Source organism: Sceloporus undulatus, chromosome 6 (genome assembly GCF_019175285.1).
Source record: "Sceloporus undulatus isolate JIND9_A2432 ecotype Alabama chromosome 6, SceUnd_v1.1, whole genome shotgun sequence".
In the NCBI taxonomy this organism is placed as follows: Eukaryota; Metazoa; Chordata; class Lepidosauria; order Squamata; family Phrynosomatidae; genus Sceloporus; species Sceloporus undulatus.
In genome coordinates, this window is record NC_056527.1 from 65,539,017 (window position 1) to 65,565,394 (window position 26,378).

Consider the following 26,378-nt stretch of genomic DNA (forward strand, 5'->3'; position numbering starts at 1 on the left):
ATATTATTACCAATTTCCCTCTAACTCTTGCTGTGAACAAATACTGTTTGGGGGACTTTTCTGACACCTGTTATTAAAATGATACAATATAAACTGAAAAGGGAATTCCTAAAAAAGACTAGTAAAATTCTCTCTTTTATTCTTTAATAGGCAAGCTATTGTAATAGGGAGATCACCCCAGGAAAAATGGGAACTTGAATCACATTGCTTTTCCTGCATCCCTTTATGGACTCTAGTCAAACTGGCGATAAATAAACAGTTGTGAGCTATAATTGTTCCTTAAAAAAAACTCCAATGCTTTCACCCTTTTCACATTATTATTTTCGCCTAATGTACTTAACTGCAGCAATAATGACAATGACAGACTTTAAATCTGCACTACACCCACCATTGACATTACAATCCACTTTGATACCTTCAAAGATGCTCCACATACACATTTTTAAAGGCAAATCAAACACTGCGGATATCCAACAGAATTTTAAAATACACATTAAATTTGAAATTAAGTTATTACGAAAGATCTCACAACAGCCTGTTAGCCCTTTCATTGTAAACAATTCATTCCTAGACTATAAATCGGGGGAGAAATGTCATTTTGTCACAGCATCATTCTTTAAGCTAGAGAATACGCTGGGAAATACAGTAGAGTAATGAAGTGATGACAGGTATTAGCATGCATAATAGGCTTTAATAGACATTTATTGTTGTTTAACTAGATGGGGGAGTATGCACTTTCCCATTGGAATATTTCTACATTGAGGCTCATTGATCACTAATTTCAGTGGGGGAAAAGGTTAATCCATCAGTTTCTGCAACCAAACAGCACTGATAGAAATTCTTTAGGTGACATTCTGGATGGTCTGAGCTTTCCATCTTTGCAAACAAATGAGTGATATGACAAGCATGGTGTTCAAAACACATTTAACCAATTGATTTTCTCTCTCCCTTGTAATAAGATCTAGAGACATATGAAAGAGTGGACCATGAGCCAAGATTAAAGAAATTGCTTCACCCAGAGGAACACAGCAACATTATCAATAAAAGTACTGTAAAACATCATGTCACCCATTCCTCTTCCTTATCTAAAGTTTGTTATTGCAATAAATACTCCTATTGAACAGTTTTCCTTTTCTTTCAGTTTCCCCTCCTAATTTTATTTTAGATAGGTTTCAGTGCATTCTTAGAACAATGGCAGCAAGCTATTCTTATTGTAATTTAACATTAGCTTTGTGGAAGGGACTCAGCTCAGCACATAGTAAAAAATAGTCATAATGGAAGTCGTAAGAGTTCATCATATCCAAAGCATAAAAAAAAAAAAACAAGTTGCAGATATTTGCTCAGGAATAAATCTCACTAAGATCAATTTCTCAAGAGCGAACTAGAGGTTCAAATGTGTGGATTTAAATATGAATTTGACAGTCAGAAACTGTCAATAGTACTGTAAAGGTTCCTTCTTGGAACACCTGAGGGAGCCATTTAAAAGACTGTTTTTTGTTACTGTCACTGTCCAGAGGAGAGAAGGTCACATGGCTTCAGTAAAAGAAAAAGGACCCCTAGGTCTGATTGTTGCTGACTCTGGATAGGATTGTGGAGTGTCCTGTCAGATGTCTGCCAGGAGAAATGGGATGGAGGAGGGAAGACTATCCTCTTTCAATGCGTGCTAATTTAGGAACCAGTACACTGAAGTGTGAGAGATTATATATACTGTAGTAGAACCATGGACTCTTATCAGACACTAAAAAGATCTCCCTTGGACTTGCCAAGGAGGAATCTTCACGGTAAATACGAAGGTTACTTCCTCTGCAAGAAGCATCTGGATGACTGGGGAATACCCAGCCTATTCCCAGACAGGTTGTGTTTAAGGTGTGAGGATCATGGACAGAAGGCCTCTCTTCAGGAAGACTGCATTCACAGAAGCATAAAGGTCCATTCTGCAGTGTTTATTGAAAATGGATGGCTGCACTCAGGTTACAGTCGTACATATTCCTGCTAGAGACATATTGATTACAAGGATGCAGAGGTAGCTACTGCCCATATGATGTTCCTAGGATAAGAAACCTCAGTAGAATCATATGCAGTAGAATAATAGAATTATCTGAGAAGAGACCACAAGAATGAATGAATTTATTACGGCACATGGCCAGCACCAAAATATAGCAGAAACCACAAAGGGGAGCATCCAGCCCAACTCATGCTGTGCAAGAACACACATTCAAGGCGTTCCGAACAGATGGTCATCCAGTCCGTTTTAAAATTGCCAAAGTAGGAGACTCCACCATGTTTGAGACAGAATACTCCACGATCAAACAGCCCTTGCTGTCAAAAACACCTTCCTAATCTATAGGTGGAATCCCTTTTTCTATAATTTGAACCCATTGCTCCATGCTACTCTCTTGAGCAGCAGAAAACAAGTTTGCTCTAGCCTCAATATGACATCCCTTCAAATATTCATATAGAAAGACCTTGCAATTGTTGATCCAAGTGTCTATTGTTAATTTTGAGACCCATTTCCACAGAAGAATACAAATGGTAAGTCAGTGCCACATGTCTGTTCGATATAAACCTTGATTGGTCTACAAATATGTAAGGCTCTTTATCTGACACGTGGAAAGCATTAGGGAAGAAGGATGGGAGAACAAATTCCTCAAACCTGTGGGGAAAATATTAATTTTTGGCTGGAAGAACAGATCTGGAATTAGAGTGATGCAAGTCTCTACTGAACCTGCAAAGATGGGCTTGGACTGACAGTATTTCAAGCACTGACATTCTCCTTGCTGAAGTTGCACAGCTACTCTGAATATTCAGAAAGGGGTTTTCCTGAGAGGTTCAAAAGGAGCTCTGGTGATGGTCTTACATAAGTACCACATGGCGTTCCATGTGGGGACTCTGTATAGTAATGGGGAGAGAAAAAAGGCTGCTCACAGGAATAAATCATGTGAGAGTAAGTTGAGAGGAACCACGTCCTTTGTCTGGTTAGAACTGCTGAGAGAAAAGCAAGCTATCTTTTTATGGTATTCAGTTTAAGTCCAATGTTCATACTTTTTTTCCAGGAAGGACAGCAAAAATCTAGTTTTGCAACTTCATATGGAGTTTTGCCTGGATCCTTGTTTTTGTGTTAAAAACATGTCTTAGGGAGGTATTACTGTCAGGAAACTGGCCCACTCAATTTTCAGGCTGTTAGCTTGAACCAGCCTGGCCCTGTGTGCTGTATTTTTCCCTGGTAGAGAAAGTCCAGGATGAGAGATAGAAACCTCCCCAGTCAAAGAAATTCCCTTGCTTATCTTGCTGGCCTTACTTGTGCTTGTGATGCTTGGTGGATTAGGGAAAGATTTGGGATTGACTGTCACCATTACAAGGAGTCCCTGCCTTCTGGAATTAGGAAAAGTTGTTTCAAGGCTACATGAGGAATAATGATAGGAGAAGTCTGGAGTGAAACCTGACCAATGGAACTATCTGGCAGGAAGAAAATAGAAGGTTTAGAATGTGAGTATTATTGATCTGTGCCGAGGAGGTCCTGCGTACATGTATAGGCTGTACAGAAATTACTCAATGATAAGTGTCTATGTGCCCCCTATAATGAATTACAAGAAACAAGATGGTTCTTCTTGTGATTTATGATAAAGTTATGTTTTTGAAGAGAGGTTAGTATGGCCTGTATGTCAGTTCTGATTTTGAAGATTTCAGATGACTGTTGTCCAGATATAGGAACTAGGCAGTATTTTGAAGCAAAGATGTGTACAGTCGGCCCTCCTTATCCACAGATTTTTTTTATCCACAGCTTGAAAATATATATATTTTTAAAAGTATAAAATTCAAATAGCAAAGCTGGATTTTCCATTACATATTAGAGACACCATTTTCCTTTTCCATTATATTTAATGGGACTTGAGCATCCCACAGATTTTGTTATCGTGAAACCAAACCCCAGCGGATAACAAGGGCCCACTGTACCTACTGCTATCACAAGTTTTGTTAAGTATCCTTGGTGTTTAGACTAGGCCAGAGTAGGACTTTGTTCTCAAAGTCTTCGTTGTTATAACAAAACCTCAAGTAGTGCCTGGGAGGAAGTATTATCAGTGCATTGAAGTATACTACTGTGAGACATAGGGAAGTCAGATAAAGCTCCTGATAAAGAGTGCTGCAATGGACTTCACTGCCTCCATTTTGAGTTTGAAATCTAGAATACACTCACAATCAATTTCTTTTTTGGGCACAGGAATGTAGTCAACTCCTGAACCCATTCTTCCTAGATATCGTGGGGTAGGGGTGGGGTTCCAATGTCTCTGTTGCTGGTGACTCTCAGCTTGTAATTTGAGTTTGTTGTTCTCGTTACGTGCCTTCAAGTTGTTTCCCACTTATGACAACCCTAAGGTGAACCTATCAAGGTGCAAAGTAATAGTACAACACTCAAGCCACTACATCACATAGGCTTTCTCTCTATATAGCCTGAATGGCAAGATATGAGGCTTCATATGTCTTTGTCAATGCCCGATCCAATCTTTCTTTTCCCTTTGGGACTTTCAAAGGAGCATGACTGTCTTTGAAAACTTTAAAGAGGAGCACAGCCAAAGGTGTTTCTACAAGTGTAACTTTGAAATCCTACATGGCTTGGGAGGAAAAAGGAATACATTTTGGGGTATAAACTCATCCCTTGTATTTTTTTTTTAATATAGTGGGGCTTTCTACTCATTATCAACCAGCTACTGGAAGCAGAGAAAATGTGATGGGGAGATTTATTGGGTGGGGATGATGCTCTGTCACTGATAATCATGTCATTTTGGCCACAGGTTAAGGAGTGGGAACTCTGAAACTAGGCTTCAGAGAGCAGAGGTATGAAGTCCCCTAGTCTGCCCTTCTCTCTCCTCTTCTTCTATTTTAAAAAAAATGTTAAACTCTGTTAATCAATGAGAGAAAAGGTGATGATTCCTCTTCATAAAGATCTTATAGCTCACTAGCTGCCCTACAAGACTCACCTAAGGAGGAAAAATCCTCTAGTGTCAATACAGGTTGGTGAACTTTGGGATATAAATTGTTAGTGCTGAGTAAAACTGAGTCCATATGCAGAAGACTGCCAGCCAGGAAAGGAAAAACCACTGCCAAGTCTGGAAGTAACTGGAGACAAAAAAAACCCTCCTGCTTCCAAACAGAGTTTCACTCACAACTGCTGAGGTTCTTCTGAAGAGGCTTTTAATCTTAGTGGCAGCAAAATATTTACAAGCATGATACAGCAACATTTGCACCATCCGACATAATGCACTGCTACCAACTGACATCCACTTAACTCATAGTGTACAGGAACATTCTTCCTTACATACACAAACACAGGCTAGGATTCTGATCCAACCCCCTACTAGTGTTTCATCGTCATCCTGTCACGTGCCCACAGTGATTGTAGAGTTTTGAACTGTTATGACACAACTCCATACTGAAGTTTCATCAGCTTCCTCTGAGTCAGCAATTCCCCTTTAGCACATTGCATGCTCCTGAGACATTTTACAGCCTGGGGCAAAACGTCACTGACATAAATGTGTTTTTCAGATTCCTTGGTCCGGTCTTACAGATTTCTGATTAATGTCCTCTGAATTCACAGGAAGATGTTATTTGAATTGGGTGGGGGGGGGGGGGGGGCGAATTTCATGTTTCAACATCTTAAGACATTGAGCAATCTGGCCACAAATGCAGCCACCCAACTCAATGGGTTGGCCAAGTTGTGGGCAGGGGGAGCCCCAGCCTGCTCTGGCCCAGTGCATCACATTCCCAGGCTGCTCCTGGGCTGTTTTTTTGGGGGGTTTTGTGGGGGTTTTTGGCCAGGTCAGGAGGTGGGCTTCCGCGCAAGCCATTGGTTCGGAAAACCGGAGTGGGCATACATCCAGCCCAGCCCACATGGACTTGCATTCCCATTTGGGGGGGGGCAGAATTAGCTCCGGGTTGACCTAGATGGCAAGAAGGGGTGAGACTTCCAGCCCTTCCTGAGTGGCTGTGCCACCCCCTATATAAGACTGTGCAGCCGGAAGGAGCCACTATTGCAGCTCTTATTGCCCTTACCCAGGAACCCTGCTAGAGGGATGCGGGTTGTACTGTCACAACTTTCAAGGGGTGGTAGAATGGGTTGTGGATCTGGTGAGAATGGTTATCAGTGCTGTGGAGCGCTGATTATTGGGAGTCCCACAGCACCTGGGGGTGCTGGAACGTTGAAGAGGCCACCAATGCAGGGGTGAACCCCTTGTCCACATCCCCCATTGACAAAGGGTGGGGCTATGGTAAGCCTAGTGGCCCTTCTGTCATCCCTGGGCCCAACAGTGAACAGGTAGGGTTCATCGATCAGCAGTTTAGTTGGTCGATACCAGATTCGGACCCATGCCTCATGCCAACCCTATCTGCTTGCTGTGAACAGTGAAGTTGTGGCCTATTTCATTTCACATCGGTGTCTGGGTGTCTTTGTTCTTCCTTCCCCCCCCCCCCCCTGCATTGTGGTCCTCACCCCCCATCAATAATACATATTCATGAAAAGGCACAGGGAGGACCATCTTAGATTAAATAATGGTCTGATGGCTGAACTAGTACTCAGAAGGGGAGTGGAGGTAATGGGTTCAGGCTCTACAAAGAGAAAAACCATGGGGAAAAAGGCCTCCTAGATCCAGTTAAGCTTGGGTGTGACCATTAATTTTAAGAGCAACTGTCTTTTAAAAGTACTCACTAAAAGGATGAAAAATAGCTTTTGCTAGCTTTTAGGGACAAACAGTAGAGAAGAGATTATTTCTTAGTATCTTCTGCTTCTAATTCACAGCTAGACAGAGGAAAGACTAAGGCATGGCAGTTGCTGTGAAAGCCAAACTCTCTCCTTGCTCTGCTATTGATTTCTGACAGCTTTCTGTGACTCTCCTGTTCAAGGCTCTTACCATGGCTGATTGGGGAGAGAGGAGCTGTATGCACATTTACAAAGCGGAGCAGTGTTTTTACACACACTTAAAGAGTGGAGCAGTGTTTCTCTAACAGGAAAATAGAAAATGTTAGAAGAGCAAAAGCTCTAAAGAAGCTTTTTCAGGGGAATCAAAGGAACTGGAGGAGGTGGTGGTGGGCAAGTTTTTTCTCTCCTTTTACTTAAAATGTTTACTTTGCCTCTTCTGGGCAGTAACAGCAACATAAATCCCGTTTTATGGATGCCTTCCTCAGGACCTTCCAGAGAAGATATGGTGGGGTGGAAATGGGAGTGGGGTTCTGCTATAAGATTAGGTAAGTGGATGAGAAGTGCAGAAGTAAACTGACTTGCCATGGTTCCTACAACCAACAGCACCAATAATGTATCAGTTCAAGTTCCAATACTTTGTAAAAGATAAAGTGGTATGAAGACAAATACAGCTAAATAATATAGTGAACTATGGCTAGCAACTACGAAAGATATTCATAGCCTTGTCCTCCAACATATGTCCTGACAAATCTTACACTCCTAATGTTATATAGATCATATTTTCTCCGCTCCGGATAGCACTGATCAAATATTTATTGCTATCTGGATTGGAGAGGAGGGATAGCAAACCAAGGTTCCTCTGTTCACTATTGCCCAGAGATCCTCATGCACATTGAATCACATGTGGCCCCTGGGGTCAAAAACATTGTGCATTGTTAAATGCAGGATGGAAACCATGCTAAGTATGCTGCTCCAGTTTCACTTAGGGTGTAGGCTATGGATTAAAGCTTCACCTCCCTGTACTAAGAACAGGCTATTAACCATGCAAGTTGAGGATTCTGGTAGTAGCAGTGCCAAAAAGTAATTATTCCAAGCTTTGAGGCTCAGGCAGAAAATCTGACTGGCTATATGAATGCCCTTTAAAAAAATATCACACCATCTCTATACTGTAATTCATAGTTTCCTGGGGAAAAAAACAGAATTAGAGCAATCTAAGTTGATAACAGATGGAATTGAAACATCAAACTCACCTCATACATCATCCGTGCAGTTTTCAAATCAGAAAGGCAACAGGAGCAGAATAAGACGTAAAAGTTATGTATTCTCACACAGATTATCTGATGAAATGTCTATGATACCCACAGTAAGATATCACAAGATTCATTGTCATTTGTGTTACAACAGATCAACACAAATTTGAAGTGAAATTTGTCACTTAGACAGCATATAGTTGTCGCTACAAACAGAAGCACATGCAGGTTTTTCTATTTTGAAGTGAACTTGCGCACCTTTGCTTCCTTAGAGAAACATGGTTATAATCATTTCCTCTTCAGCTGTTCCTCGATGCTTCGGGGAAACTGCTCTCTCCTTGCACTCTCACTCTGTATTTGATCAGTGTATTTGGTGTTTATGGGGCTTTTTTTTACATTTTAAAACTACTCTAGGAAGTGGGAAACTGGCACTATGACTGACCAGGGTCAGTTGATCATTGCTGTGAATAGGTTTCCCTTAAATATAATGCAGGGGAGAAAATTGGATATGAAACCAAAATGCACTGAAGCTGCAATCTTATACATGTTGCTCTGAAATTAAGCCCCCTTAAAGCAATGGGACTTACTTCCAAATAATAATAATAACAATAATCTCTATGGGATGCGCCGCCCCTTCCTCCCCACGCAGCTTTCAAAGCCATGTAAAGCATGCCTGCATATGATGCAGCTGCACTGTATTAACCCTTAACCCTCCCACCATTACAAATAGTAAAATTCAATAACAGTTTAAAATTACATCAACAATATAGCCTAAAATAAACAGGATGGAGTGGGCAGATTGAAGGCAGATGAGGCTATCTTTCTTTCTTTCTTTCTTTCTTTGGGAGGTCCGTTTGGGAAGGCTCGCCAGAAGAGATCTGTCTTGACAGCCTTTTTAAAGGTGTCTAAGGTGGTAATAAGACGGATCTCTTCCAGTAAGTCATTCCACAGTTTCGGAGCGGCAGAGAAGAAAGTCCTCTGGGAGTTTGGAACCAATCGTCTTTTGTGGCGGCAATAAATTCTTCCCAGAGGATTTGAGAGTGCAAGGTGGATTATATAGGGAGAGCTGATCCCGCAGGTAACCTGGACCCAAGCCATGTAGGGCTTTAAAAGTAATAACCAACACCTTCTACTGCGCCCGGAAACTAACTGGCAGCCAGTGCAGAGATTTTAAAACAGGTATTATATGGTCAAACCTAGATTTCCCAGAGGCCAGTCTGGCTGCCATGTTTTGAACTAATTGAAGCTTCCGAATTTGGCACAAGGGTAGCCCCATGTAGAGTGTGTTGCAGAAATCAAGACGAGAGGTTACCAACGAATGTACCATCGCTTTTAGATCCCCCCGTTCTAGGTAGGGTCGCAGCTGGCATATCAACCAAAGTTGATAGTAAGTGCTTTGGCTGTTGCATCTATTTGATGAGAGCACAATCCTTTAGGGGAAGTGTGACCCTGTCCAAGACTGGTTGGCAAATTTCCATCCTCAGATTTGGGATTCCTATAGCAAGTACCTCCATTTTCCCAGGATTCAGTTTGAGTCTGTTTTTCCTCATCCAGTCTATTACTGACCTGAGATGGTCATTTAGAGGAGAGATGCCTTCCTTAGTCACTGCAGCAGTCCAAGATGTGGAGAAACATATTTGGGTATCATCAGAGTACTGATAACACCCCGCCCCATGTCTCTGAATGATCTTGCCCAGCATGTAACTGTTAAATAGAATGGGAGACAGGATGGTGCCCTGGGGGGTGTCAGATTTTAGCTCTCTCTTAGAAGAGCAACTGTATCCCAGCATCACCATCTGGAATCTGCTCGAGAGATGGGAACAGAACCACTTGAGGATAGTGCCCCCGATTCCTAATTCTTTCAGGTGTTCTAGAAGGATACCATGGTTGATGGTATCAAAGGCCGCTGAGAGATCCAAAAGCACCAACAGGGTTACACTTCCCCTGTCAATGCCCACATGGAGATCATCGACTAAGGCAACCATGGCCGTCTCAACTCCGTATCCTGCCTAAAGCCGGTTTGAAATGGATCTAGATAATCAGTTTCCTCCAAGACTGCTTGGAGTTGAATGGCAACTGCTCTCTCCATCACTTTGCCCAAGAATGGAAGAAGGAAACTGGCCTATAATTATTTCTGTCCAGGGGATCAAGGGAGGACTTTTTAAATAATGATTTAACCACAGCTTCATGCACAGGATTGTGTGACAACTGTGTTACTATTGTGGGTTCACGACTAAACTGATATGCATTTATATTCATCTACAGGGAACAGAATCCATAAGAATAAATTATTGGAGGACTGATAATATAGAATTGAAAAATATAAAATGAATGAAATAATAGACACTGGCTTTCACAGTGAGCATGTTTCCCTTTCCTTTTTTCTTCCTCTCTTTTGAGCTGTATACTCAAGAGCAGAATGTATTTCCCATTCCTATGCTAATGCAAAACGCCAGTACCAATAACTTATAATGGTGTCCATTTTATCCTAACAGCATCTCTTTGTACACAGTTCTCACAAATGATACCAAGCAATCTCTTGCTTGCTCCTGCAATATCCCTACACTAGGCATAGAGCTTGCCAATGTGTACCCCAGCTAAAAGCTTGCTGTTCAGAAGACAAAGGGATATAATTTGTCTCCTAAAGTGTATGACGTACCAGTGAAAGGATCAGCATCATAAGCAGCAGTGGAAGCAAAAAGACACAGCAGGGAAGAGACCCATAGTCCTTTTCTAGTCCTCACCTATGCTCAATTTCCTGCCAGAAAGGCTGAGAATGCTTAGAAATTCTGCTTAAGCAGATACTAGAGATCCTATTTCCTCCACTGTGTTTGTGTGTGCGTGCATGCACATGCGCCTTCAAGTTGCCTGTTGACTTGGTGACTCCATGAATTTCATTGCATTTTCCTCTGCAAGGAATATGCATAGGAGATTCCAGTTGCAAGTTCCTTCCTCTGAGATACAGCCTACAACACTCTAGGTTAAATACACTCCAGGTTGAAACAATGACTATGATTAGAAAGAGCAAACAACAGTTAGTGAGAGAGATTCTGAGTTGAAACACGTACTCAAACAGCAATCTGTGCAGAGCCAAAAGGACATCTTAATTGCCATAGGTTCCTGCCTGTGAGGAATTCTCCCCAACACCTTCTGAAGACCATATTACAGGAGAAATGACCTTCTGGGATTAAATGTCATTTTTACTCAAGATGCTGTCATCAGGAGGGCTGGGCTCTTCATTATATCTTATCAAACTGACTTCAAGACGTAAAGCAGACATAATGAGAACCAGACATTGTGGTTACTTAGGGGCAAAACAGATAAGCAGGAAGGAGTTGCCAGAAGTTTCTTCCAGCCTGATCACCCTGGGGCTGCGGTGAACACACACCATGGCCCCAAGGGTGCCTCCTGCTGCAGTCCCAAATAGACTGTGGCAAGATGTGGAAATGATCCACTCCTTTTGGGGCCAATTTTGGGCCACTTTAGGCAGCCCTGGCGCAGCTTCCAGGCACTCTGGGGGTATGCGTTGTCTAAACACCATGTCCTCAGAGCAGCGGGAAGCCGCCCCGTGTGCCTGTCTGTTTTGGGCCTTTGTTGCTGTTCTCTTAAGCAGGTTGCTTAAGAGTCACAGTTGTAGAATTTACCTTAGAAAATCTTTATGGAATATTAAGATATATTCTTCTATATCAACATTTGTCACAAGACCCATATACAAGCCTGTTTTCAGGAGGCTGCAAGAATGACAAAAACAAAATAGGAAAAACCCCTGTAAAATCAGACTGTTTTCACATGCTCACAGACATCAAATACATTATTCATGTAAATGTATACAGTTGGCCCTTCTTATACACGGATTTTTAATACACGGATTCAAGCATCACGGTTTGAAATGTTCAAAAAAAGTATAAATTTCAACTATCAAACCTTGATTTTCCATTGTTATAAGGGACACCATTTTGCTATGTCATTATATTTAATGGGACTTGAGCATCCACGGATTTTGTTATCCATGGGGGATCTTGGAACCAAACCCCAGCATATAACCTAATGTTGTTCCTCCGTGACCATCCAGTGTCATTTCAGTGGAATGGTAAGATTTGGTAATGAAATGTTTCTGGATGGAGTTATTTTTATTCTGCAATCATGACATTTTCATATCCTTTAATTAAAATTTATTCATTGGTTTTCCTTGATAGCTTATAATTGATTTAACTTGCATTTACTTAAACATGAAGATATTAAGTTACAGGTCACCATTATTAGATTTTAATATAATTGTATGTGAGGCACTAAAACTCTCAGTTTCCTTGCTGAAGAAGACAAACAGACATGCACACACACTTGACCACACACCAGTTGCAAACATGTTTTTTTCATGTGACATGCAGATGTTGTTATGTGCATCTATGAAGTGGAAGATTTTTGCTTTTCCTAAAGTAATACTGGGAAAGCAGTGTTAGTTATATAAATACTGTACTGCTGAACTGCAATTGTACTTAAACGAAGTACTGCAATTGTACTTAAACAAAGAGGTCTTGTTATGGAACTGGCACAGATGGATATTGATCTGATCATGATGTTCATCCACTCTTCATTCAATTTGATGGATGAATGTGATGTAGGTTTCACTGACATTTGCTACTGGATTCTGGTTTGATAAACTTTGAAATGGCACATAACATCAGCCCAGAAAAAAACATCTAATTGAATACAATTTATCTGTTTCCTTGGACTAAGGGTTTCATTTTAATTCACCTTTGTTTGACAAATACCTACCAAATTCAGGTTTTATCAATCTATTTTCTTTCATAAATAAGTTTGAAGCATTGAGCAAAACTTATTATATAAACTGTGAACTTTGTGTTTTATATACCTGCCTTCCCAAATCTTCTATAGTTTTTCCTACTACATGTCCAATAAACTCCTCTTATAAGGCCGCCAGATCTGTACCACACCTCTGCTAAGGAACTTCCTTGACTGCAGGCTGAGGACAGTAAAGGTTAGATGGAAAGATTCTCCTGAACTCCATTATCAACCATAGTTAAGGGCCCGAACAGACAAGCCAAAATAAAGCTGCTTCGGGTCACTTTGGAGGTATGCTGCTTAAATGATGCATGTGTCCTAAGAGGCCGGAAGCCACACCAAAGCCATCTCCCAGTCCTAAGGACTGGAGCGCAGCTCTGGCACAGCTTCTGGCCTCTTAGGACGTATGCATCATTTAAACAGCATAGTTCCAAAGTGACCCGAAGTAGCTTTATTTTGGCCTGTCTGTTTGGGCACTTAAGTTAGTGAAATTTCCTGATTTTACTATTAAAATACTGAATACCTTCCAGACAAAGATCTATCCCTTTCAGCATGTGACCTTACAGTTGATAAACAATGCAATATAGACATGGCATGACATTACATAGAGGGGAAATATTCCCTTTGGGGCACAGACTAATCAGCTTAACACATCTCTTTGTTTGCCAGATAAAGTAATAATCTTTTTCAGGTGAACCTTTGTCAGCAAACTGGGGCAATATCCTAAGCCATGCAAGACTGTGAAATGCACAAGCAGGCCTCAAGGGTCTTTCATTCCTGGGATCCTTTGACTCCCAGATTCAAAGGTAGTTAGTGGGAGGGGGAGATGGTGAAGAATCATATGAAGAATCAACAAGAACTTGGCCTGTTTGTCTTTTCCTTCTGGAGGCCTTTGAAATTTCTGACTTAGCTTTGCTCTTCTCTTGCTGCCTTGCTCTGTTTAAAATGAAATCACTTTTTAAAACTCCCAGAGTCAGAGATTTAGTCCAGAGAATCTTGTTAGCTTGTTCTTTTTCTTAAAGTCCTGGCTCTGGCTTAGATGAGCTTACTTAGGAGCTGGACAGATTGGAAGAAAGGGGTGTGAGACACCACCCCTTTCTGCCTTGGATGGAGACTGTGGCAACCAAATGCCACAGCCACCGGGAGGCCTAAAAAGAACCTGCTTCCCAGCAGGTTCTTTTTAAGCTGCATGCGGGGCACCATTTCCCCCAGACTGGTACCCAAGGTAGCTTCCATATAGTTTAAAACAAACTTAAAATATCACATTGGAACACTATAAAACTGGTTAAACCATAGGAAAGTTTAAAACAGATAAAACATACCTCTATAGTTAACCCTCCTCAGACTAATCATTAAAAGCTTGCTTAAACAAGACTGTATTGCTTACTGGCAAAAAGCAAGTAAGGAAGGGGCCAGTCTAGTCTCCCATGGAAGGGAGTTCCAGAGGGTGGGAGCAGCTACTGAGAAGGCTCTCTCTCATGTCCTCACCAAGCGAGCCTGTGGTGGTGGAGGGACTGAGAGAAAGATTTCTTCCGACTACCTTAAGGTTCTGGCAGGTTCATATGGAGATACGGCCTTTCAAATACATAGTCTGGACCCAAGCTGTATTAGGGAGACTTATATTGGTCTTACTATTTTCTTTCTCTCATCTCTCCCTTTTCGTAGCAACTGTTACAGCTTTACATTACTTAATTTCAAGTGCTCATAACCCTCCAAGTTTGTTTTGAGTAATCATCTTCCCATCCTAAAGCAACTGTGATCTATTTTGCATGTACTGTTTGCTATTCATGAAGCTCTATTGTTTGCTGTTTGTTATCTGGTATTGTATATATCTCAATTGTTGTGTATTCAATAATACAAAATAAAATTCCCCGTTCTGAAGATTCTGTGTGAACGTAGGTTCTTGATTCCAGTTTGCCTAAGACATGCTACTGACCAAGGGGTCACAAGACCCGTCATAAGCATGTGCTTTCATGTACAGATTCGTGTGCTTTGAAGCCACACCTAATAAAAACCTAGCGAACGTGGTCAATGGGGCAGTATGACATACTGATATCCCCTGTTTTTTCAACAGATAGCCTTTTGATAATCTGTTTTAGCACTATTTAAATTACAGTTGGCCCTCCATATGCATGGATTCTGCATCCACAGATACAATAATCCTTGGTATGTATGTGTGTGTGTGTGTGTGTGTGTGTGTGCGCACACACACACATACATATATATACACACACACATACATACATACATACCATATATATATATATTCAAAAAGCAAACCTTGATTTTGCCACTTTATATAAGGATACCATTTTACTATGCCACTGTATATAATGGGACCTGAGAATCCATGGGGAGTACTGGAACCAAACCCCAGTGGATACCAAGGGCCCCCTGTATTACCAGAAACCATTTATTTGATGCATAGTGCTTTATTATAAGCACAGGGCAACACCCCAAACAACTTTTACAGGTGTTTTGTACACCCCAAACACCTTTTACAGTCTTCAGAGAAAGATGTCAGTAACAGATGCTAGCAAATCATCAGGAATAAACTTTTCCAGAACATGGTCACATAGCTCAAAAACTCCACAAAAAACTATAGATTCCAGCCATGAAAGCCTTCACAACTTTTACGATATTCAGTTCACAGACTGAATGTAAAGATGGCACTTCGCAAGACGTCTTGTGATCCCGTGCTACTTCCCCCCCCCCCCAAGTTGGCATCATCTTTTTGTTCAATCTGTGTGCTATAGAAGGTAGAAGTCATTTATGGTTTCATTTAGTGCTTATAGTATAGCACTGTACTATACTTGGTACATACTTAGATTTGTGCTTATACAGTAATATAGTATGGTGTTACAGTGGTTAAATGCCTATACTGCAGCAAATCACTCATAAACCACAAGGTTGCGAGTTCAATACCTGCCAGGGCTCAGGCCTGACTCAGGCTTGCATCCTTCTGAGGTTGCTAAAATGAGTCCCCAGCTTGACAAACTCTATGTCCACAGATTCAACCAACTAGCTTTAAAATAGTCACCAAAAATTACAAAAAACAAACCTTGATTTTGCAATTCTATAACAGGAACATCAGTTTACTATGCCATTGTGTATATCGGCACTTGGGCATTCATGGATTCATGAATCTGTTAATATGGAGAGCCAGCTACACTCCACAGAGGATCCTGGGACCAAGCCCCAGCAAATACTGAGAGTCCACTGTATTTTGATTCAGTTAAATTGTGGATATTTAAGTATATAGCACATTCCAATTGCTGTACAAAATCCCCACATTAGAGATTTTTTTTTTCAAAGCAGCATTTCTGCCTCTTCCCTTTACATACTAAATAGGTACGAATACTGTATTTCTGACCCTCAAAAACATACCCCACGATTTCTTAGGTTAAAAACATATACAGTACACAAACCAGGAAACAATGTCCATACATTAAGTGAGCAATTCTTCTCTTGTACATAGATATGGTAAAACAGAGCTATTCTGATGTCAGAAAATGAATGAAGGAGGATCCACAGGTTAAACTAAAAACAGTATTTAGTCCATGAAGCACAGCTTTGAGTATCTGTGGAATCTGAAAACTTCAAATGAAGAAAAACAATGGGTTGTTATGGCATTATTTAAAGCTTTGCAGAAAGAAGGGAATCTGACGCCAAGAGACATCTGGTTCTTTTTTTGTGCTCTTTAGCTTTTCAAATGACTACAATAACTTAAGCCAGCCCTTCCATTTATGTATTTTTTTAATTCTTCATTTCTTTCCTAAAAGATTACTAAATATGTAGCAAGGAAAGATTTGGTTTAATTTTTGTGTTGAATTTTGAAAGCTTGATGGGAAAGAATATTTTTTGAAAAAGTAAAACAAAACATAAAAAAAATAAATTGCACAGCTTCCTTGACCTAGGATTTGGAGGCTAGCTCAGGAATCATACAGCTTTTTGAACTCTTAAAAATCAGGCTTTGTACAACTCTCTTTGATGTCCAGGACATGAATATAAATTACACAGAACACTCAAAAGAAATATTTTTTTAAATGTTGTTGATGATGGTGATGAAACAAAAGACAAGATTTGGAATCTACTGCACTTTAATCCAAAAATAAAAAAGATTAAGAACCATGAAAATGATATTCCTGAACTCAGGAGGCATGTATATGTTCTTCTGTGTACATGTGTGAACACCCTTGCATTCACATATCGTGCAAGATTACAGAGTAAACATTTAAAGTAGAAAGTGAGAAATACACAATACCCCCAACTTGTAAACCCCACTGGATTCATTTGTACAAATGGCATTTTTTCTTACATCATTACTGCACGAACTCTCGTAGCAGTCTCAGTAATATTAAACTTAACAAGAATCCATCACCACACTTCTCTCAGTCATGGGACTCGGGCCACTGGCCCCATCGTGCTTTCTTCCTGATCTCTTCCTTAACCCCGCCTAATTGCTTTATGTCTTTGCATTATGTCTAAGCATTTGCCTCCTTTTTTCCATGCAATTCCATAGCCCTATTGTCATGATTTAAGTATTGAAAAGTGAAAGAAAGAAAGAAAGAATAAAAGGTGATTTGGAATAGCAAGGGGGAGAGGTGATAGGGAGAGGAAGGAACACTGGCACCATGTGACTGGCAATTGCACAACTGCCCAAGTAGTGACATTTCCCACCTGTTCACTTGTGCAATTGCCAGGTCATTCACAGGTTTTCCGTGTGAATGAAAAGGGACAGATCAGGGACAGCACAGCTATGACTCAGAGGCATCGTTGTGTGATAAGTATCACCAAAGCAGCTTCTTTACTGGTGTAATAGTGGTTGAAAAATCACATGTAGTTATGTCTTTGTTTGCTGTTGTTGTTGTTGTATGCTTCCAATTTATTCTTGACCAATGGTGACCCTAAGGCAAACCTATCAGGTAGTTTTCTTTTTCTTTTTCTTTTATTAATATCCTGCTTATAACTTGATCTTACATATAATTTAACCCAAAAAGACAGCATATCTTACATATAACTTAACCAAAAAGGCAGAGATTACAAATATTTACACCAAGCAGCATATACACTGTATATATCTTATACTTTTAATTCCTTTTGTCATCTTTATATTTCTCCCTTCCTTCTAGTCTTTTGTAAATCTTATTAACTTCCTGATTTCTCCACACTTAGTCCATTTCAAATGGTATTCAAAAACCACCTATGGGTAATCTTAATTTTAAACCAAATTTAGTCAATTTAATCAATTTTCTGTTATTTATAGATAACTGAACACAGTAATCAATTCTATATAAATCTTTAAATTCATCTCTATTTTTATTTCTCTATACAATTTCTAATTTGTATGTCACTGCAGACCATTCTTTTCCCTACTTCTCTATGTCCTTTTTGTTTAGTAGTGCTGTTAACCTATCTAGTTCTTTTATTTCATATATTTTATCTATAGGTGGTTTTCTAGACAAGATTTGTTCAGAGGAAGTTTGCCATTGCCTTCCCCTGAGGCTGAGAGAGTGTGATTTGCCAATGGGTTTTTATACTTGAGGGGGTGGGAATCAAAACGTAGTTCAACACTCAAACCACCACACCACACTGGTTCCCACAGTCAATGACAATTGCGGTTTTGGTATTTTTGGATCATTCCAAATCCTACTGCACTAGCTTGAATTGTGTATTATGTTTCAATGTGGAAGATGATAGTGTTTTTTACCCTTTTAAGGGAAAAAATCCTACACTCAGTTACACAGGGGTGACACCTTGCTCCACAAACCATCAATGTGGAAGTAAGTACCATTGATTCTACAGCCCCAGTAGGACATAAGCTTAAAGAACCTCTGCACAGGATTTTGATCTCAACTTACAGTGGAAACTGCCCTAATGCATAAGAGTGTACCAAAAGAACATATATCCAAGGCTGATAAACTCATTTTTCCACTTAAAAAGAGTAAGTCACTTTCATTCTCACAAGTCAAATGAAGCCAATTTCCCTCTTACAAAACAGCTGGCTAGGGAAGGGAAGCTGATTGAGGTAACCAAGCTGATTTTACTTTGCCTGTTTCCAATCCTTTCAGCCCTGGCTGTTCTTCCTCCTGCTGTTTAAACCTGCCTCAACCTTTTGGCCTCCAACTGCTTAATCTCCTTCCAACATTGTTTAGCTTAATCTAAGTCGAAAAACAAGGTGAAAGTAACCAGATATTGCAAAAATCTGTCCACAATTAACAAGACCTTGTTAATTGTGTGCTTCATTTCAGGTAGCCTGTGCAAATGAAGAACAGAGGGGGTCAGATATCTGGAAAAAGGAAAAACAACTCTTTTCAAACTGTAAAGGAACCCTCAGAGTATACTTCACTTTATAGAACTTGGTGCTGCCAATTTTTTCATGTTTGAGATGTCTTCAAGGAGTAGTTTATGTGGACTTTTGGTTCCCCACATTCCCCCAGAAAAGGCAGACATGACTTTAAAAGAGGTCTCACAGTGGGTTACTTAAGAATGATGCAAGCCTGGCTTCCTCTTAGCTTCATAACTGAAATGGCAGGAATGCATCACTGAAATGAACACTGGTTCAGTGAATTTGCTCCTCTCTCCTATTTCAAGTAAGCTGTCTATTCTTTATAGCATGTTGTGCTTCATGCAAATTTATATTTGTAACTTTGTTTTGAAAAATAAACCAATCTCTTGTTCCTCAGATGTAAAACTAGTAATACAACTGATCCAGAGAACCAGAGGGAATGTAGCTTCTTTGCTAGAGTGAGCAAATAAAAGAGGTCTGAATGGGGTTCCTATCCTTGCTCAGCTGAAGTTCTCAGAAAGAATACTTTTTCTGTAATACAGACCCTCCAGACAGCATGAAAAGTTATTTTTCTTTGCTCTGCCAAATGTGCTCCAAACCCATATTATTTGTGTCACTTGTGCACTCACATTTTGAAAATAATCAGCTCCTGTGGCACTAAAGGAACTTTTCCTACTAACATCATAGAATCCTAGAGCAGGAAAAGCTTGACAGATGAAAAGTTACTTGCTTTGGAGGGTTTCAATATTCGTTACAGTTGGCACGTGTACTTGTGGTACGACAAAGACAAAATTAATAGAGACTTTAGACACCACTTTGTTCAAAACACCATCCTTACATCTTGGTTAAAAGTGAAACAACTTTTTTACAGGAAGATCCCGGGGTGGATTTCCCCTCATGAGGCTCTCTTTAACAGAACACAAATTTCTAAATGGTTGAGATATGAAGATCTATTAGTAAAAAATGACAAAAACAACTATAGTTTGAAAAAGGATGAAGATATAATGCCCATGGAGGCAACTACTTCTGAGAGTTTTAAAAACGAATTAGACAATTTCATTGTAGATATGTCATGATGGCTATATGCTACCAAAGCAGCATGTCTTTGAATACTAGTTGCTGGAAAACAACAGTAGGAGAGGACTATTCTCCTCAAGTCTTGCTTGTGGGCTTCCTACAAGCATCTGGTTGGCCTCATGAGAAACAGAAAGTTGGTGTTGAGAGGTGTTTGGTCTGGTTTCAGGTTCTTTTGAGTGAACATGCATAAAATGTAGCCAAATAAACTCACAAATTGTCTTTAAACTGTGGGAAAGGAATCTCATTCATGCTTACGCTGAGTCTTTTATTTTAGGCAGAAATACTGTCTTGGAAATGTGTATTTAAAGACTGCAACATCCTTTCAGAAGAAACTGTAATTTAATTTCCTGATTACAAATAAATCCTTTAGATTAAAGATTGTGTGTAGTGGCATGTGGTTTTCAATCTTTCAACACTTATATACATTGAATATCCAGTGCATTTCCCAGTCCTTACCTTATTGCACTTGCAGATAAATGGCCATAGGAGCCACTTGCTGAAGAACTGCTACGGGAATTGTTGAGAATTGTGACTAAGGAGTTCGGAGATGTCCGGATCATGGTCTGAAGGTCAAAGCTATGATCAGACAGAGGCGATAGGGACAGTGTTCGCTTTCGGCTTGGTCTCGTTGGCAGCCTAGGACTCGGAAACCTGGCGCCTGTTATGTAAACAAAAACAATTATCTACCCAAGCACCTGACCCTCTTTATTTATTACTACTCACAATGGATATAAAGAGCCGCCACAACAGTACGACATGCTTTTGACAAGCCCACTCTTTCCACTTATGATCTACTAGCTACGATTGAGAAAAATTAGGAAGAAAAATTTATCTTTCCATTGCTTACCTCAGGGGAGCTCTGTTTATTAATGTGCAAGCAAAATGATAAATTGCTAAACAAAAGGAAAAGACTTTTATGTGTTATCCCTCTCATTTCTGGTGATTTATGAATCTGATGGCTGCTTAGACATTCACATCATTAATTCACTAGAAGCAAAGAGATGGAGTGGTTCAAATCTGAGCTACCGGCAAACTCAAAGCCTACCACATTAATGAAAAGAGTCAACAAGGGCTTCTAAAATGCAAAGTGGGGATCAAGATCCTAGATTTTTTTCCTTTTGTTCATAATTTTGTTTGGACAATGAGACAAAGATAAATGGTGGTGGGGGGATGAATATGCTTCTGAAAATACTTTTTACCATTTCTCCTAGATCTATCTTAAACTTGCCAACAATCCTGTGAGGTAAATTTAAGGATGATTTCACCTAATATTAAAATAATATTCAATACTGGCTCTTCCATATTTAAGTGAACAGCTTTTTCACTCTTTACTCATACAATTAAGCTAAGCGGCAGTAAGAGTTTATTATACATTTCTTAAGTGCTTCTGGTTTTGGATGTTTAGATGTGTGGATATGAAAGCATTGTTAAAATGGAGGGTTGGAAGTTTTCATAGTACTCAAATTTATTTTCAGAAAAGAAATGCTATGAACAAAAATAACAATTAAACACTTTTAAACTGGACATGACTTTGCATATATTTCCCCCTGAAATCCATGAGACCATGCTTAATTTTGGTTGATGTGCCCAAAGTGACATATATATTCCTACCATTACTCTAACTTCTCTTTTCAAGCAAGTGATCCAAGATCACTGGCACCATGTTTAATGTCTTTTTTTTTTCATTCTTCAGTACTATTACCCTTCTTATACCAAGAAAATCAATACAGCTCTATGGAATAATAAAAAACAAACAAACACCAAAACCTGCCCAGCATGTAGTCTCTAACAATGCCTCGGTCATGATATTTGGGGGAGAGGGATAAACAAGACAGGGCGCCAATAAAATACCAAATCTACAGATCTCTCCCTGCTGTGCATTTACTCAGTCTTAAATTTGGTATTTGAGTCTTTGCTTTATTGCTTTTATCACTACATGATCTGATCTCTAGTTACGTTCCCATCTGTGCTTCATTTTGGAACTCTCTTTGGCCATAACCCCACAGATAAGACTGCCAACAAGAGTGTCAGTTATCTTTGGCATCTGGCTTGTGGTTCTATTCTCTTCTTCTACATCTGCATAACAAGCACGCATCCATGTTGTTCCAATCTCAGTCCGGATACTGTGTTGACGAGTCAGCATTTAAAAGTAAATGTAAAGATTTTTTTTATCCCTGAAGTTCTTGATAATTTAACCTTTTTCATCTCCCTTTTATGGGCCTACCAGTTAACTGTATGGCTGTCTGCTACTTCATTCAATGCATTGCTTTATACTTGAGCATGGTGAAGTCTTTTGCTTGCTTTGGAGCTAAAACAGTTATCAAAGCTTACGAGAAAACATTATTTAATTAAGGAAGTAAACTACAACCCTTACAAATGTTACAAAATTAGACTCTATGCTTAAATTGTTTATTTTTACTTAAAGAAGAAAGGAAAAAGTCAATTCCTGATCCTAGATCATCATATAAGATGATGCTTGCCACCCACTGCATGTTGATGTGTGGTAAGATTTAATTTTTAGCAAGTACATTTCCATACCGCTTATCAGTGCACTTAAGCAATCACACTCCCTAAGCAGTTTACAACAACCTGGGTACTCTTTTTAGCAACCTTGGAAGGATGCCAGACTGAGTTGACCCTGAAGCCCCTGGTTGTTATCGAACTCACAACCTTGCAATTGTGAGTGGCTGCAGTATTGGCATTTAACCGCCAGGGTTCCATCTATTTTCACAAGTGTCATTAAAGTTTCAATCCTATGAACAGGCTGGCCATCTGAAATTATAACTCACTGAGTGGTCCATCTGTGAATTCATTTGTTTTGTTAAGTGCCTTTGAATCAACCTTGACTCATGGCAACCCTTTGAATGAGACATCTCCAAGACCCTCTATTCTCAATGTGTCTGCTCAGGTCCTCCAAGTTCAAGCCTGTCTTTTCAGCCTCAATTTGGTCATCTTGGCTTTCAGGTAGAGTTCGGGTTTGATCTGTTCTAGGACCCATTTGTTTGTCTTTCTGGCTGCCCATGATATCCTTAGCATTCTTCTCCAGCACCATACCTCAAATGGTTTGGTTTTCCTTCTATCCACTGTCTTCACGGTCCAGCTCTCACATCCGCACATGGTAACGGGGAATATAATGACTTGGACAATTTCTAACGTTAGTGTATATCATACAAAAGGATTATTTGGTATCTTTGCAGCAGTATCCACAGGAAAGGCTAAAACTAACTCATATTTTTGGCAGGAGGCACATCTCCTTCCATTGTGCATGACTGAATGAGATCTCCACTCAGGTCTCTCAGTTCCAGTATGCCACAGTAGTAAAACATGAAATATAGTGGAATACAGGATATAACAGAGAGAAAATCTGTGGGTAATGAGAGTTCACAGATGACCACTCCAAAAACCACAAAAGCCATCCCCTACCTCCTCCACCTCACTGAGGTCTTTTGCCTACTTTGGAGTTAAAACAGTTATCAAAGCTTATAAGAAAACCTTATGTAATTAAGGAAGTGAACAACAACCCATACAGAAGTGACAAAGTCTGAATGTTGCATCTGACCTATCTTACACATCAAGCCCATGCTGCTGAATGACTGTGGAGGGCTAACCTGCTCGGCACAGATCTTGCAGAATAGTGATGGGCATTCTGAAAGAGATGGGGGTTGCAGTAGACCCCAGGAGTACCTTTCTTTAATTTTTTAACAAATGATCCTATCAGGACATGGCACAATTTTACCATGTTTTAGCTCCTCCTAGGCTATCTGAGCAGCTTGAGACCTAAGTGCCACATGATGGGGTGAGCTCCCACCACTAGTCCCAGCTTCTGCCAACCAAGCAGTTTGAAACCGTGCAAATAGGTACCACTTTGGTGCAAAGGTAACAGTGTTCCATGCAGTCATGCTGGCCACATGACCACAGATTCATCTTCAGACAAGGCTGGAGATTGGTTACAACTAGACATTCATGTCAAGAGAAAATCTTTACCTTTAGCCTACCTGAGAGCCAGAAGAAGACTGTTTTGCAACAGGAAGTCAACAGGAAATCATTGTTGTTATTGTGAGAAATCAATACCCATGCCAAGGATGAGGAGTATTTGTTGTCCTCAAAGTTTGACAAATGTTCTTCAGTCTCAATTGCTGATATTCTAACTGTAGTAATTTAGCTGATTATTAAAGGGAACAAAATCCCTTTTTGCCAATATAAATTGAGTCTCTGTGGTCTCTGAAACTATGGAAGTAGATGTAAAATTTAACAGAGAGGATCAATATTAAGGCAGGTGCTAACTGAACATATTGTTGTAGTGAACAGATTGCTTGTCTGTAACTATGGTTTTTCAAGTAGTCATCTGCCAATTCAAACAATGGGTGTTGGTGCCACAGATCTCCTTAGTTCTGTGTATGCTACAAACATGCAGATATGGGAAGAAAGGGTTGTGTGAATTCACAGATGACCACTTGAAGAGCCACAGTTACAAGCAAACAATCTGTTCTTCTCCTTTGTAGCCTCTGTGAAATTACACAAAGGGTGACTGGCCAGGTAACTCACCAGGAGGTGGAATTCATGTCAAGCCAAAATAGAAGATAATATAGCCCTACCAAAGGAAGCACCAGCTCTTGTACATCATGTCTATAATACGCAATCCAACTGAGACGTTATGACCATATAACTGGTTTGCACAGTTCTTGAAGAAGAACCTCTCTAAAGAAGGCTGTAGAGGTGGCATGAGTTGAATGAGACTTGAAATGCTCTAGCTCAGGACATCCTGCCAAATGTACTGCTGGAGAAGGGTGCTGCTCATCACCCAATTAGCAAAACACTGCAAGGAAATGGGATTACTTTCCTAGGCCTTGCATAAACCACAAAAAAGTCTCTAATAGGAATGGAGAGGTGAAGTCTGAGAAATGTAAAAGGCAAGAACTCTCCTAATATCCAAGGAATGGTAGGGTCTGTCCAAATCTGAAAAGGGATTGGACATGAATATGGATCAGACTAGTCCTGAATTCATGTGAAAAGAAGAGACAGTTTTGGCAAAAAGAAAGTACTTAATAATAAATAATAAACTGTTTATTTATATACCGCTTTTCCTTGAGATCAAAGCGGTACTTGGATGAAGGACAACCGTATCCTTATGAAAAAAGTAAGGCACGGTGCATCAACTCTTAGAGCAGTCAACTCACTTGCTCTTCTGGCTGAATAATGGCAATAGGAACTGCTGTATTGAACTAAAGCCAACAAAGGTCTTTTGTAGCAAGAGATTCAAAGGGAGGTCTCATCACCTAAGTGAGCATTACAGACAAAGGCCCGTGAAGTGGTCTCACAGTACAGGGGAGGTAAAGGTGATTTAATTAGGGATCAGAGAATGGACCAATCTCTGGAGCCAACCTTGAAGAAAAGTTGCCAAATAGACCTTAAGATAGTAGTAAATCAGTCCAAGACTGAAAATACAGCCAAAGTTCCATAACATGCCTTTGTTACATCCTGTCTGGAGCATATGGGCAACTTCAGATGTCCTTGGAGGAAATATATTACTTAGACCTGTTTCAATTTGGTTTCAGACCAGGGTATTAATCTGAAACAGAATGGTTTGCCCTACTTTACAGAGCCGTTTAAAGAGAGAGGCATCGGGAGACTCCTGTTCACCCCTACAGTCGTCATGCTGTGGGTGCTCCAAGATTCCATGTTCTCTCCCATGCTGTTCAGTAGCTATATAAAGGCACTGGGTGAAGTCATTACAAGTTTTGGGATTGGGTACTGTCAGTATGCTGATGACACTCAGCTCTACTCCTCCTGAGAATCAGAGAAACAACCTGCTATAGATGGTGCTGCAGTCTCCCTGAAGGAGCAGCTGTGTAGATATGGAGAAGCCATAGATCCATCTCTGTCACTTGAAGTAAAGGTATACATCTTGGCTTAGATAATCAGTCTTTCCTGGACAGGAATAACCTAGCCAAACTAGTTCATCCACTGATAACATTGTTATTATACCAGTGTAATACACTCTATATGTGGTGAACATGAACCAGAAACTACAGGTAGTGCAAAATGCAACAGCTACCAGTACTGTAGATTGCTGTTTCAGATGAAAGAATTCTTAATAAAAGCTCACAGCTTTTCTAAAGACATGTATTACTTTCACAAGTTGCCTTATATCTTGTTTCTTCTTCATATTCATGAAGCAATAAAGGAAAAAGAAAATTATTCAAGATTGCTACAATACGATGATGATGATGATGATGATGATGATGATGATGATGATGATGATGATGAT

The 26,378-nt window shown here is 40.0% G+C and overlaps 1 protein-coding gene across 1 annotated transcript in view; it reads right to left on the reverse strand.

Annotated features, from left to right (window-relative positions):
• Positions 1 to 26,378, reverse strand: part of GLI3 (GLI family zinc finger 3) — a 293,739-nt gene that overhangs the window by 65,321 nt on the left and 202,040 nt on the right. The window contains 1 exon segment of the mRNA XM_042475934.1: positions 20,567 to 20,768. Within this exon segment, the coding sequence (XP_042331868.1) occupies positions 20,567 to 20,768 (202 nt within the window).